The sequence below is a fragment of the Mchenga conophoros genome, linkage group LG1 (genome assembly GCF_057382185.1).
Source record: "Mchenga conophoros isolate Kocher_MC1m ecotype Shallow Benthic linkage group LG1, M_conophoros_male_GT1.1, whole genome shotgun sequence".
Lineage (NCBI taxonomy): Eukaryota > Metazoa > Chordata > Actinopteri > Cichliformes > Cichlidae > Mchenga > Mchenga conophoros.
The window spans coordinates 26,538,169-26,552,924 of NC_140526.1; the positions used below are offsets into that span (position 1 = coordinate 26,538,169).

Consider the following 14,756-nt stretch of genomic DNA (forward strand, 5'->3'; position numbering starts at 1 on the left):
ATGTAATCAAATAGAAAAGTCTCTTTTTTTAACTTGTTTTATCAGTTTTAATCTTTTAACTTTATGCATCAAGCAAAAATTTAATTATATGCAACATTCTCTGACTTGAATAAATTAGTTTAACATTTAAACCTATTTTCTGCACATTCCAGCACATAAAATAAAATATTTTTTGTGTTTACACTCACTCTTTCAAATAGATGCAAGTAAAACACAGCAGAAAATAAATAAAGTCAAAGACTCAGCGGTCCTGTTGCTCTATTTTCACCTGTAAAGCAGGACTGCGGTAGGCGGAGGGTTACCCTGGTGCAGGTGTGCCGCGGTCAGTTGAAGAATCCGCGAGTTTCTCTGTGAGTTTCCCATTACGTCGTAGCTACTCGGAAGTTTGGGGGGGTTTTTTCGCTGTAAAAAGAAGTTTTCTTCCCACGCACGATGGACGCTAATGTTTTTGTCACTTTTTATGGAATCAAACTCAAAGTAAGGTCAGTACTTCCACGCTTTAAACGCTGCACGCTCATACTCTCTCCCACAATCGATATGTGATCCATTGTTGATCTGCACACAGCTGTTGTCACTAACGGCGCACTCGCTTACGTCACTGTCGCGAGACATTCTCGCAAAAAGATCACGGTTTTAGTAACGCAGTAACGCAGCGTTCCTACGGGAAAGTAACGGTAATCTAATTACCGTTTTTGCAATAGTAATCCCTTACTTTACTCGTTACTTGAAAAAAGTAATCAGATTACAGTAACGCGTTACTGCCCATCTCTGTCTGGCACTGACGAGTTCATGAAAAACAGAATGAACAGACCTTTTTTTTTTTTTAATTCTCATGTTGCACTTGCAAGTGGTGTTTTCTGTATTATTGCTGCTCAACATGTAGGTCTATTTGCCTCGAAAAACGAATTATATAGCATGAGATGTTTGTTTAACGATAGTGTTCACATCAAAATTGAAAATAAACAAAGTTGCTCACTTTTTTCATGCTGAAAAAACAGAACCTTCAAAAAATTTGAGAGGGCTTTATGTAGCATTGGTGTTTATTTACTGTAACTGATTCACCAAGATTTAATTCAATTCATCTTCATCTATAGAGCACCAAATTACAACAACAAACACATTGTTAATGCAAATGAACAATGACACTGTCTTTAATTGCAGCATGCCACTTGAGACATTTCACCCACATGAATATAGCAGCCATATTTTCCCCATAACAATTAATCAATTCTAAATAACATTAAAATACAAGCATTTTGCATATACTAAAAGATGAGAAATGTCTAGCTGCCTTTTTAGGCGTCACTGCGACTTGATCTGTGATTTGCAATTGGTTGACTGAAAATTAGTTGCAAATAAAAAATATGACAAAACAACAAAACAGGAATTTTAATCAAACCTCACAGTGAATGTTTAAGTAACTGAGGGACCTTTGACTGGCTGTGATCTGTTGACATTGTCACGTTTTCACAGTTACTGTGTATGTAATATCAGTAAAATCTGCGGAAAACAAGGTGTCAGATGGTGGAAAAGTATTTTGCACTTACTTGTAATTGAACTGAGCGATCGCGTAGTCCTTGCACAATGGGACTGAACCTCTCAATGCCTCGCCATTCCCCAGCTGTGGTGATGGCTTCAAGGACCTTCTCCAAACTAAATGAGAACATAAAATGCATGACTGAACAGTTTGAGAGAGAAAAAAATGAAGCAATGCATTCATTTTTAGGGATTTAACCATACGCTCTTTCCTATATTGTATCCAAGGTTCCTTGGAGTGCGCGAGTGACTGAATTATAAGGTAAATTACAGTGCAGTCTTTCTCTTACTGCTCTGTTAAGTTTCGGCCTTTTTATGACATTTTAGCACCATTTATTACTGTGTGCCAGTATGATTTAAACCGATAATAAAGACATGATAGTTATCCACTTTACTATTTAAGTACAGCCTAATCTAATGGAAAAACATTGTGCTTTAACATTAGAAAAAGTCAGTCAGATAGAAATGTTGAGAGAATCAATGACATACATGTTCTCTTCTCCTACAATGCAGATGGCTGACAACAGCTTTACCACATCGGTCATCATTGCAGACTGGTTGGGATCAATGGCTCTTGCCAGTAAAGCAAGACTTTTCTCCTCCCCCAGAATTCGATCCAAGCCATACTGTAATGGAATCAAAACATTATTACCCAGACATGCTGCAATTTGCCCCATTTTTGTCAACAAAAATACAAATCCACATTAAACAACATAACCAAAGTTAAGCTCATCATATATTTTCGTGTACTTCAAATGTATCTAAATGATCAAATATTTGACTGAATAATGTGTCCTTTTTTTTCCTTTATAAAAAAAAAAACAAACCCCAGAAAACTATGTCCTACATGTCAAAATTGATATCTAATTGCATCCACAAACACACATAAACTTAAAGTGACTTTGTAACACAATCTCTCCAATAAATCTACAATTTACCGGGGAGAAAGGTTTTCTTATTATATTTATTTTGTCAAAGGGCAATTTCACAGTGTGGTAACTTTTAGTATTACATTATTATGCCACTGGTGACAGAAGACAGAAAAATCAGACAAAGGCAGAAGAAGAAAAGGCTGTAGCGACAGCTGGCAGAGAACACCTGTCTTCTTGGCATTGTGGTTACCCCACATCCCAAGACACCTCTTTAGCCGCAGAAAGGTCTGGGCTAACACAGAGGCCTATGGGTTTTTGTTGGCGCCTGGCACTTATTGAGAAGCAGGATTATATCAGACCTTGCAGCACATTTTACACTGCATATCTTTCTCCATAGGGTTTTAGCTCTACATGGAAAGTTGCTGGGAGGGTTCTTATCCTCTCTGCAGCTACTGATAAACTATTAAGAAAAACAGCTGAAGCATTATGAATTATTAGTACTTGAGAAGTAAACATTTTAAATAGCTTTGGCCTGGGACATACAGGGTGGGCCATTTATATGGATACACCGTAATAAAATGGGAATGGTTGGTGATATTACAGTCCTGTTTGTGGCATATTAGTATTTATGAGGGTGCAAACTCCTCAAGATGGGTGGTGACCATGGTGGCCATTTAGAAGTCGGCCATCTTGGATACAACTTTTGTTTTTTCAATAGGAAGAGGGCCATGTGACACATCAAACTTATTGGTAATGTCACAAGAAAAACAATGGTGTGCTTGGTTTCAACGTAACTTTATTCTTTAGGGGTAGAGCTGAGGTAAAAATTGAGGTAAAGATCTAAGATGGGTGTGGCTGACTCATGAGTGCAGAGCAAAGAGCTCCAAAAGTAGCAAAGTTAGACAGCCAATGACCTCTTCCAATTTTACACCCCTGTCAGTCTTTTGTATTTTTAAGCATTTTTAAGTTCATATAAACTATTTTTGTGATATGAACATTACAGCTTAAAAGGCCATGTTTCAAAAACTATAGTGTCAGTGTAGAATCATAATATATGAATTAGATTAATTTAAAGAAACCTGATCTACAAAAACAGACTTTTTATACCCAGCAAATATCCATCAAACAAAATAAGTGAAATAATAAAATGAAATAAAATAAGCTATTGTCAATACCTTGTTGTTCATGAAGGCTTTGAGACACTGGATAACTTTATGTTGGTTCTTTTTGTCAATTTTCTCTTGGCTATTGAAACAAGACAGCAATAGGTTATTGTTTGCTATTAAACACTTAAAAGAATTGAATAATTATTGAGACCGGAAAGAGTTTGAACATGAATGCATAAACTTACTGTTTCTTGAATAGCAACCTCTCCAAAATGTCTAGCAGCAGTCCAAGACCTTCATGCCCAAAGTTTTGCACCCAGCTGAAATAACAAACATGAAATCGATATCACAATAGTCCCAGACTGACAACTGACAATTTCATTCTCATCCACCAGGCAGAAAAACAGAACTCAGTACTTTGTGTTGAAGAGAAAGGCAGTAGAGGTAAACAAGATACTGTAAAAAATAATTAAATAAAAAGGTTGCACATGCATACACTGTTATCCTCTGCTGTGTCTGAAATACATGAACACAGTAAAAGCTATAAACACAAAATTAAGGGAAAGCCTGGCCCATTGAAACCCACAGAGTGGATCCAGTGACTTTTATACATTCGGCTAGAAGTGAGTAAAGGCAGACAGTGTGATTGATTGTCCCACCATTGTCCAACATTCATGTGTGAAAATGTTTTCTACCCAAACAGGAGATTTAGGACTGACATGTCACACAGTGCTTTCTCCAATCATGAGAAAAAACACCAAATGAGAGAAAATCTTCTTCTCTCTCTTCAGCAGATTTTCAGAATCAATACCACAGCAGACTTTAGCATCTCCGATGGAGGAAAACTTTACTGAGAAACTTTTTTCCATGCCCCCTTCCCCACTTTTCTTCATTTCCATGTCAGCCTTCTGTATAAGAGTGCATGTATCTTATTAGGCACATATATGATTAGCAATTAAATAAATCTGGTCTGCACCGGAAATACTAATCAGTTAATCATTAAATTCATTCAATTTCATTAATGCGCAATACCCAAATGCCTTGGTCTTATGTAGACTGTGGCAGAAGAGTATAACATAACTCTACTGGAACAATAATGTGGATCTGACCCTATAAAGACAAAAGGCAGATGGTAACACTGCTAACACAAATGCACATGACACAAGAACGTGACTGTAAAACCAGCAAAGACAATGAAGAAACTGTTCATTATTTTAGGTTCTATATTGATTGCTGTCTAAGCGCTTTCTTCCTTTAACACCCGTATTGGATTTATTTTCTCCAATTTAGCCGACTATCAAATTAATGCAAAGAAAACTTCACGGAATAAAAACATTTTCTTGCTGCTCTTTATGTGAAAGCTGATTTTAGACACATCTTATGGAGAACGTACCTTTGATCCAATAGAATGCTGCCTGTGATTACAGAGTAATATTGAAAGCTTAGGACCAACGTATAATATAGATTTATTTTCCTTCTAAAGGGCAAATTCTTTCCAACCACTGAACTCAAGGAGCTATTCTTTTAAAAAAAGTGTGATGAAGAGTGACTCTACAAAGAGATTCACATGAATGAACATATTCTACCTTTATTCTACAACAGAGCTGTTTGGAATCAGATATCAGTAATAGTTTTGTTTCATATAAATAAGACAGAACAGTGTTATTAAGAAGTATTATGTTGCTTAATGTGGTGTTTACCTGGTTAACAGCATGAGAGAGAGGCGGATGTAACACTGGGGGTACCAGGAGGTGAGAAAGTGAAGGTAGATGAGTTTAAATACCTGAGGTCAACCATCCAAAGCAAAGAGATAAAGGAGAAGTGAAGAGTCAGGGCTGTCTTTGTGACAGAAGGAAGGCAGCAAGAGTAAAAGGGAAGGTTTACAAGATGGTAGTGGCCTGCTATGACGTATGGCTTGGAGACGGTGGCCATAACAAAAAGGGAGGAGGCCAAAGTGGAGGTGACAGAGCTGACCAGTGACCAGGATTGATATGATTAGAAATGAGTACATGAGAGAGGCAAGGCTGAGCTGGTTTGGGCATGTGCAAAGTAGGGATAGTTGATAGATTGTACAAAGGATGCTAAATGAGGAGCTGCCAGGCAGGATGAAAGATGAAGACCACAGAAAAGCTTCATGCATGTAGTTAAGGAGGACATGCAGAGGACTGGTGTGACAGAGGAGGACGCTAAGGAGAGGGTGAGATTAAGGCAGATAATCCACTGTTGAGTACCCTAAAGGGTGCGGCTGAAAGAAGATGAAGAATTGTAAAGAGGCTGAATACTGGCCCAGGCTTTTGGTCTCCCCAGATCCAAACACCTTCTGTAGTCTCCTTCTCCACACTCGGGTTACCAGTACTTGCAAACCAAGGTACTCCAGCTTTAAGAATGAATACCATTGAACCAGAGGCATGAGCTAAATTGTAGACTGCCCCTCCCTCTTGTCTGAACCTGAATTCCATCTCTGAACATTAGCATTCACAGTTGTTGCTCTAATCACCACACTCTGTGCCTTCCAGCATCATATGTACATAAATTCTCAAGGTGGCAGGATAAAACGGGAAGCTGTTATCTAAATGCTTTATCTTGAAAAGAAGCAGGTTGTGTGTATGATTACATTTTTCTTCCATCTACTATTGTGTCTCTGAAGAACACTGATAAATAACCAATTTTAATGTTAATCCAAACAGATGGGAGATTAGTTATTGTTTTTCATTTGTTTGTTTTGATTTATTCAATGTAATCTACACCTGTCACAAAAATATGACAGGTAAACCCCATTCCAGTTTCTACATTAATAACTGAGCTTATAACAAACACCTTAGCTAAATCTATTAACAGGAAGCCCATCTGTTTGGGCGGTTTTGGGTTGTTGTTTTTTTTTTTACAATTCCTCAAAATATGGAGGCACAAATGCATCAAAAGAAGCAGAATCCTCTTCTAATTGTTTGCACAATACTATGGCTACATCACAATGAATAGCCTGACAGGAGAAAGAAAAGGGGGGGGAGGGGGGGGGGGGAAGACCAGCTGTCTGATTCCCAGCATGACTTCTGCAGTGTTTTAAAAAAGGTAAACAAAAACAAAATAATAGGGGCTTTTAATTCCCAACTTCATGCCATATACAGACATTTTCTGCATACATCTCCACTTGTATATATTATATATAGAGTGAGTGCACTAAAACATAGCCTTGTACCATCATTTACTACTATGAGAGCGTGTCAGGGTTAGATGGAAAGAGGCTGACAAAAACAGTGATGGCTTTACAGATGTAGATTTAAAAAAAAAAAAAGACTGCTGCCAAGGTAGATCAGAAAAAATGCTCTCAAGTTTCAGAGAGGAAAAAAAGACTTATATTCTACATTGGTCCCTACCCAGTCAGTACTGTAGGATTTTGGTTATAGAGGTCTTAATAAGAGCTTTATTGAAATTCATAGCCCAGTGGCAACTGTATGCAAGTTTTTCATCATCAACAGTTCAGGCAGAGAGCAAAGAAGAACAATCAGATGATCTCAAGCAGGAATTACAGAGGAAACCAGGATACCTGCACTGTGAGGCTTTCCTGAAACAAAAATGAAAGACACTTGTGGAGACATAAGTGAAAAATGGATACTGGTGGTAAGTCAGCTTTCAAAGGCTGTTTGATGTTTTTAGCTTTTAGACATTCTGAAGATCTCAGAGGCCTGAAAAAGAAAATGGAATAGCTTTCCAAAACGCCTGAAGAAGTCTTATTAAGAGCAAGAACAACCGGGCCGATGCAAAAGTTTATGTATGAGCATGACTGTGTGTCCTAACTGAAGGTCAGGGAAAGTTTGGATACAGCAAATAAAGCTGGACAGACTGCATTTTTTATTAAACATGTCTGTTAAATCATGCATTCACAGATCAAAACTCGTAGTCTTTAAAGTCACATTAAAGGCATGTTAACAGGCGCTCAGTGTTTTGGGTTTTGTTGTTTTATTTTTCAGAGACTGACCCAATCTGTTGTCAGTTTACTCATGGACAAGTTCAGACTTCGCTAACAAGGTCTGGATTTCCTCTTGCTGGTTCAGTTACCATTGTTGCCATCCTCAGTATTATTCAGCAGGTAGCTCACAGAACAATAAAGGTTCGCATCTCGTGGTTACTCCACCATCTCTGACTTTAACTGGCAAAAGTGTTTCTTTTCTGTTCTGGAGATCAGCTACGAGCTACAGGACCACTCAAAAAAAAGAAAAAAGAAAAAAAAGGAACGAGCATTTCTTACATCATTTTGTGAATACACTGGCTCCCATGACCTCTTTTCCAACACCACAATCACTTTGCCAGAAATTCAGTCCAATGATATATAGAGATAGATATATAGAGATAGAGATAGAAATATATGATATATCTATCTATGTATATGTGTGTGAGTGCACGCATGTTATGTCACAGACAGATTCTTGTTTTGTACTCCACATGCTGTCTGCCTAGACTCTAAAATGATTAAAGTATTTTATATTCTGTTCTGTCTGCTCATCTAGCATTCTCTGGCAGCACTTGGGTTTCATTGGTTCCTAACATCTGGCACCCTCCCACATCCCAAATGAGAAAACTTCAATCACACTCTCTGCCTGAATGTGTTTGGAGAAGTGCTGTGCAAAAATTATCTAAAAAAAGAAAGGAGAAACTTTTTTTTTCTTAGTGAAGACACATACCTGGTAACATTTTATGTTATTAGTAATTCATAATGACACACATGGGGCATAGTTATCTACATCTAAGATATAATGCCACAATATTTCGATACTGTGAAAATACTCATTTGTGTTCCAAAAACACAAATATGTATTGTGGGGATGGGAAGAATACGTTTTCCCTAAGTACAAGGCATGTAGAGCCCAAGTGTTTCAAACATTTTTGGTGGATTTCCAAAGCTCTGGGGTCCGTTCTTCGTACCTCGCTAAGTAAGTTAGCTGGATTTGATTGTTGACGATTTCGCCTGATCTTGGATCGTTCGGTTCTCCGAAGCTCATCCGGGACTTGCTGTCATAGCAACATATCCGTAAGCGTAAACCTGCTCGGGAGCAGGTTTACTTTATGTAAACAAGATTAGCTCGCGGCCACGCAGGTATGTCCGCTTCATTTATACAAAAGCAACAGCGATATTTTACCACTGTTTTTCCATAAATAAATATTATCAATGTAACTAAAGATAATGCAGTACTTGATCCTTTTATTGATTTCATACAGATACATACAGGTCATTTCCTAAAAAAAGGGAAATGTACTATTAATCATTCTATTACATGTATTTGATTATTCCAGATGTAATTCATATTTCAGAGTAGTAATAGTAAATTACTTCGTGTAATCAAGATGAGAGACCACGGCTATAAAAGCGAAGGGGGATTTGGGAAGTCTGTCGCAGCCATATCCTGTCCGTATACGTGAGCAACCCATTGCGGAAGGTGCAAGATTGATAAGGAGAGTTTTCAGAATCCAGCGTATATTGCGGGACAGACAGGATCCTTTAGCTCAGCGCGACAGTGTGCTCATAGACAGATATCAATATTCCCGTGAGGGTATTATTTACTTAACCAACTTGTTGACGAGGGGGTGCAGGACCACCACCTGTCTTTTTTTGCTCTGCCCTTTTCTTGGTTGCTGTTATAAACAAACAGATTATTTCAGGGTCTGTTTTCAAGAGACTAAAAGCAATATAAGTGATAAATATTACCATTCTGTAGAATATTCTTATATTTCACTTTTACTTGTTCCCATGTTCTAGTGGGTCCTGTCGTGGCTCTAATGTGAAAGAGGATATAATGTAATATAATATGATAAATTTACCCTACCGCCTACTGGTGTTGGCCAGAGGGGCCGATGGCGTGATATGGCAGCCTGGCTTCTGCCAGTCTGCCCCAGGGCAGCTGTGGCTACAACCGTAGCTTGCCTCCACCAGTGTGTGAATGTGAGAGTGAATGAATAGTGGCATTGTAAAGCGCTTTGGGTGCCTTGAAAAGCGCTATATAAATCCAATCCATTATTATTATTATTATTATTATTATTAAATTACTTACGAGTTTAATTTGTCAGCAACTTTCTGCCAGCCCTCTCTCCTTGCTTTTGCAGCCTTTGCAGTGTTCCCTTGCATTTTAATTAAACTCTGAAACTCCTGAAATCCCTCAATCAAGGGTTCTTCCTCTGCTGCCGAAAAATACCGAGCGCGCTCCTTCGACATTTTCGCTGACCAAAGGGTTGCCGATCAATGTTTCTACTATCGATGCGTAGCCCCTGTTAAGCCACCCAGTGATCTCACATTACTTCATCCAGCTATACTAATCGTCAACAACAGGTGTGTTCGGGGAACCGGAATAGCGAGCTCAAAGTTAGCACGATTATTTGATCTTGGATGTAGTAAGCGAGGTACGAAGAACGGACCCCTGGTTTGCATCTCCCTTGTCAACAGATACCTGCACTCCAATGTGCCAAATCCAATTCAGCCGGTATGTATTGTGCTAAATGTAACACATGCCATATAACAACCGGAAGACGGCTCCCTACATATTTCACCTACAGGAGCTGTCCAGCCATGGAAACCCACACCATGAAGCTCTCACTGCAGTGTTTGTGCTTATGTTAATGTCAGAAAAGGTCCGGATCTCTGCAATCACCGAGTGATGGTGACTTTTTATACCCCTCGGCACTTAGCGACCCACTATGTACCTTTATGTGGTCTGCCATTTTGTGATGGAGCTTCTGTTGTTCTCAAATACTTCCACTGCAATAATGGAATCTTATTACAGTCTCACACTAATTCAGTCAGCTCTTTAGAATGAACCATTCTTTCACAAATGTTTGTAAAGGCAGACTGCACGGCTAGTTGCTTGATTTTATCACCTGTGGCAACAGGACTGAAAACACCCGAATTTAAAAAGGCATAGGGTCCGGTACTTTTGTCCATGTAGTGTATGTAGGTTCGCATACATTGGTGCCAAAATACAGCTATGTTTCTGACTTTAAAAAAAAAGAGCTACATCATTTGCTTTGATTTTTTTTTTTAAATATACAATCACGAGCAATAAAAATGAGCTCCACGTGTTTATCTGAATAATAATGATAATTATATTATTACAAAATTATAATTTTGAATTTTATGGAAGATTTAATTGCAGAGGTGAACTCTAAAACCTCTGAAAAAGCTGGGACCTACTGATCAGTTCGCTCTATTTTTTCTTGAGTAGCAGCTCTCCAAGTGTGATTTTTCCATTTTCTATTTGATATTTACACGTAGCACTGAGGATTTATTAACGCTCACTGATTACAGCCTTACTGTAATCACAGCACACCATTATCAGATGCAAAAGAAGCACAGCAATATTTAACTGAGGGGTATCATTTCCAGAAAGACACGAAAAAGGGAATAAGGGAAAAAGCATTGAAAAAAGAAAACAAATTAATCATCCCTCTCTATGGGAAACAAAAACAGTCATAAATCAAAGAGAAAAATGAGGCACCTTATCTGGCTAACTTCACAGCTAAGGTAGCTTGACTTCTAACGCAGTCTCAGGAGAATGGCTACAAGGTTCCCAGGCAGTGCAGCACAGTGTTGCACTCTGCTTAGGCGGTTATGAACCAGATATAAAAAATTAACTTTAAAATGTCCTGTTCATAGCACGTTAACTGACTACAGGAGGGCTCTCTAGGGACAGAAGGCGGAGGCTAAAATTGCAGCAATGTGGAACATCTGCAATACAAAAAGGGGTCATTTCACAGAGTGGGCAATGAATGACATTGTTCTCACTGACTACTAAGAATACAGTACTCCTAAAACATAGATCATAAATAAATGTAACATAGATTATAAATGAGGATGAGCTAAACATTGAATTACCAGTCCCTAAAATACAGTCTGTTTTAAAACCACTGCAAACTACAACCTCAATAAAAACCATTAAGCTGCTGCATATGGAAGTACAATTAACTAATGACACAGGTAAGGCATTCTTACCTTTAGGTGTCTCCACTGCAAACCATCTGCCCACATCTCATTCTATCCCTAGTATCCTCCTCTGTCATATCAACCATCTGCATGTCCTCCTTCACTACATCCAACACTCTCTGTGGCCCTGGCAGCTCCATCTTCAACATCCTTTATCCAATATATCCACGATTGTTTCTCTGTACGTGTGCAAACCATCTCAGCCTTGCTTTTCTTACTTTGCATAACTATTTTTATGTGTATAATCAGTTTGCATATTTTGACATGTTGTTCATGGGTAGTTGTATATGACAGGAAGAGCATTCAAGGTTTCTTTTCACATTGTTGCTAAACTTTACTATATAGCTAAACTGGAAAAAAAAAAACAAAAAAAAACTGAGCACTTAAACCTGAAGGTCAGTTTTAATAAAAAAATGAAAAACCAATTTCCACTTGTTTGTCAGATCCATTTATCAAATCCATTTAATACAATTGCATTTTGTAGCTTTGCTGGTCCTGTGGTCTAGCACTGTGGCCTTCCTTTTAAAAAAAAAAAAAAAAAAAAAAAAAAAGGAGGGGGGGGGGGGCTGCGGTGGATACAGTAAAGGAGTCGAGAATCACACTGTGAGACTGTAAAAGTACCAAATTAACTCAGCTTGCATGCTCTAGCACAGCGAGAATGATCAGGAAGCATAAAAGTCTTATAACCTATACTAGTAAGATAACCCTTATATTATGAAAATGTGTAAGCTGTTTGCTTCAGTGCAGAGGGGGAAGGAAAAAAACCCACTGATCAACATCCAAACCAATGTTTTCAGCTTAGGTAGAGTTCTGATGAAACCAGGCGGTGTTATTTTACAAAAGACTGACAGTCTGTCATCATGAGTGGTGACTTCATTCAGTATCTGTGCTGACCATTCAAACCACAAAGCAGTGTCCGATCGTTGGAATCAAAGTTTTAACATCATTACAGAGTACATAAAGTACCTATCAGTGCAGTCTAACACAGTTTTGAAGTGAGGTTTAGTCATAGAGCCACATTAGCATTGTGACTGGCACATAAGTTACACCATAGCTACATTACCCACACACTTTTCTTTCCAAGCTCCTTAGACTACGATGACCTGGATGACTGAGAACCTTCACAGACATACCCACATTTATTATAGTCACCTAGATCAATATTGATACAAAATTTACAGTTTAATCACTCTTCTTTAACAAAACAAAAACTGCTAAAAGGCAGTATTGATTGCTAGGCTGTAAGACTCATTTCTGCCATCAGATTAACCTTACAAATAGAGAAAACTATGCTCAAAGTTAACATGAAACTAAAAAAAATATTATTACCAATATAAGATGTAAATATGAACACAAACTGAACACTGAATGATGCTGATGCTACTGCTTCAGTTCAAAATATGGTGCATGGTCTAGAGGACAAGATTAAGAAAGACTGCTAAAAATGTCATTGTCACAGAAAATGCCTGTGAAAGAGAAATGAGAGTGAAAGAGCCCTCTCATTGCAACAGTAACTAAATAAACTGAAGTAATTAAGCACCTTCTGGCAGCAACCTTCCAACAAATGTTTTTGCATTTAATACACATTTATTTTCCCAAAACATATATAAATAGAGTTCATCTTAGTATTTATCTGATTACTATAAATATGGAATGAGAATACTCAAAAATATGAGAAGACAGACACTGGTTAAATAACCTGATCAAACCTAATGTGTGGCACCTAAACCTTCAAGAAATCTTGTTGGTTTTTTTTGTTTACTTTTTCCACAAACAGTTTAGGTAGCTGAGGGCAGTAATACTTATAATGCAAGCAGGCAACTTTCTACAAGATGCTGGCGTGCAACCAGACAGGAGTGACACATGACAGGTCAGTATTGAGCTGGTCTTAGTTGTTTGTTTGCTTTTAGCGCTTCAAAGATGCAATAAAGCATCAACCATCACAACATGTCAGTGTGTTAGCAACAATACTGACTGGACATTTTATAACTGACACCTGCCATTATGACAGCAAAACACTTAAACTTGCACGCCAAAAAAAAAAAAAAAAAAAGAACAACACACAAAAACATGATTAAAGGATGATTAGATTAATATGAACTAAATTTGAAGTAATAGAACTTACAGAGGAGAAAATAAGAGACAGAAATACTACATAAAGAAAGGTATATAGTCTGGTGTCCCCGTACAGTGTACTGTCAAATAATAAACTACCAGCGACAAGAGAGGGGAATTAAACCTAAAGAGGGCAAGTCCACTTTTAGTGTCAGAATCTTGTACCATACCTGACGGGGTTGCTGGTAAGGGACACTCGCAGTGAGTCTAGACAGGAAAACAGACGTTCATCCATGACCCCTGACTTCAGCTCACTAAGGAATTCCTGGGGAGAAATCTGATGGCTGCTTCTCAAGTTGCCCTGTAAAATGAAAAGAAAGGAAGAAGAAATCTCTCAAATACAGCCTTGCAAATTCTGCCAAGTAAAAATAAAAAGTTTGTTTGTTTTTGTTTAAATTGCCCAGTTTTTCCTGACTTTTGACCAATCCTAAAGCACTTAGCTTTATTCCCATGCTTGCTCATTTTAATGTACCTCTAAAAAGTTCCCACTTTATACACACACATACACACCTTACATTTCCATACACATTTCTAGTCTAAGGTATTTCTGAATGGAAATGTTTTAAAATGTATAAAATTTCAAAACTATCAACAACACAACAAGCAAAATTACTGAAAAAGACCTTAATTATTAACTTTATATATTTAGAATGCATGAACCTGGGGGGGGGGGGGGGGGGGGGTAGCTATACCAAGAATTTCCTTTTCATTCCCTGACAAGACACTAGGGTTACTACTGAGTAAGACTTACTACTGCTTTTGTGTGGGTGGGTGGTAAAGACTTGAAGCTAAACTTACTTTTTGTAATGTTCTTGATTGATCAAAGACCTCAGATATCACCATCTATCACTATCTGAAGGAATATATAATCCCTAATCCCAACAGGCTGGCAAAAAAAAAAAAAGAAAAATGAAAAAAGAAATATATCCAGTCTGTTTCTCACCTCACACCTCTTCTATAAAGCCCTACTCTATAGAAATATATACAGAAAGGCCTCTAATCTGAAAAACAATACAAATATATTTACTTTTCAAAACTTCAGTGATAAAACCTGTCATTTTTATTCAAAGAATGTATCGTATAGCAGCAAACAGTCTTATAGCCCAATAAATAGAAGCTTGTTACATATATAGAAAAGTCAAAGGTGTACAAGCTTTTGAA

The 14,756-nt window shown here is 37.8% G+C and overlaps 1 protein-coding gene across 6 annotated transcripts in view; it reads right to left on the reverse strand.

The window, feature by feature from the left end:
* Positions 1–14,756, reverse strand: part of LOC146583472 (protein diaphanous homolog 3-like) — a 170,647-nt gene that overhangs the window by 145,435 nt on the left and 10,456 nt on the right. For all 6 annotated transcript variants that reach the window (XM_085272160.1, XM_085272127.1, XM_085272117.1 and 3 more), the window contains 5 exons: positions 13,766–13,896; positions 3,760–3,834; positions 3,584–3,653; positions 2,026–2,162; positions 1,548–1,653 (listed from right to left, as the gene is read on the reverse strand). In XM_085272160.1, coding sequence (XP_085128286.1) covers positions 1,548–1,653; positions 2,026–2,162; positions 3,584–3,653; positions 3,760–3,834; positions 13,766–13,896 — 519 coding nt within the window. The remainder of the gene's footprint in view (positions 1–1,547; positions 1,654–2,025; positions 2,163–3,583; positions 3,654–3,759; positions 3,835–13,765; positions 13,897–14,756) is intronic.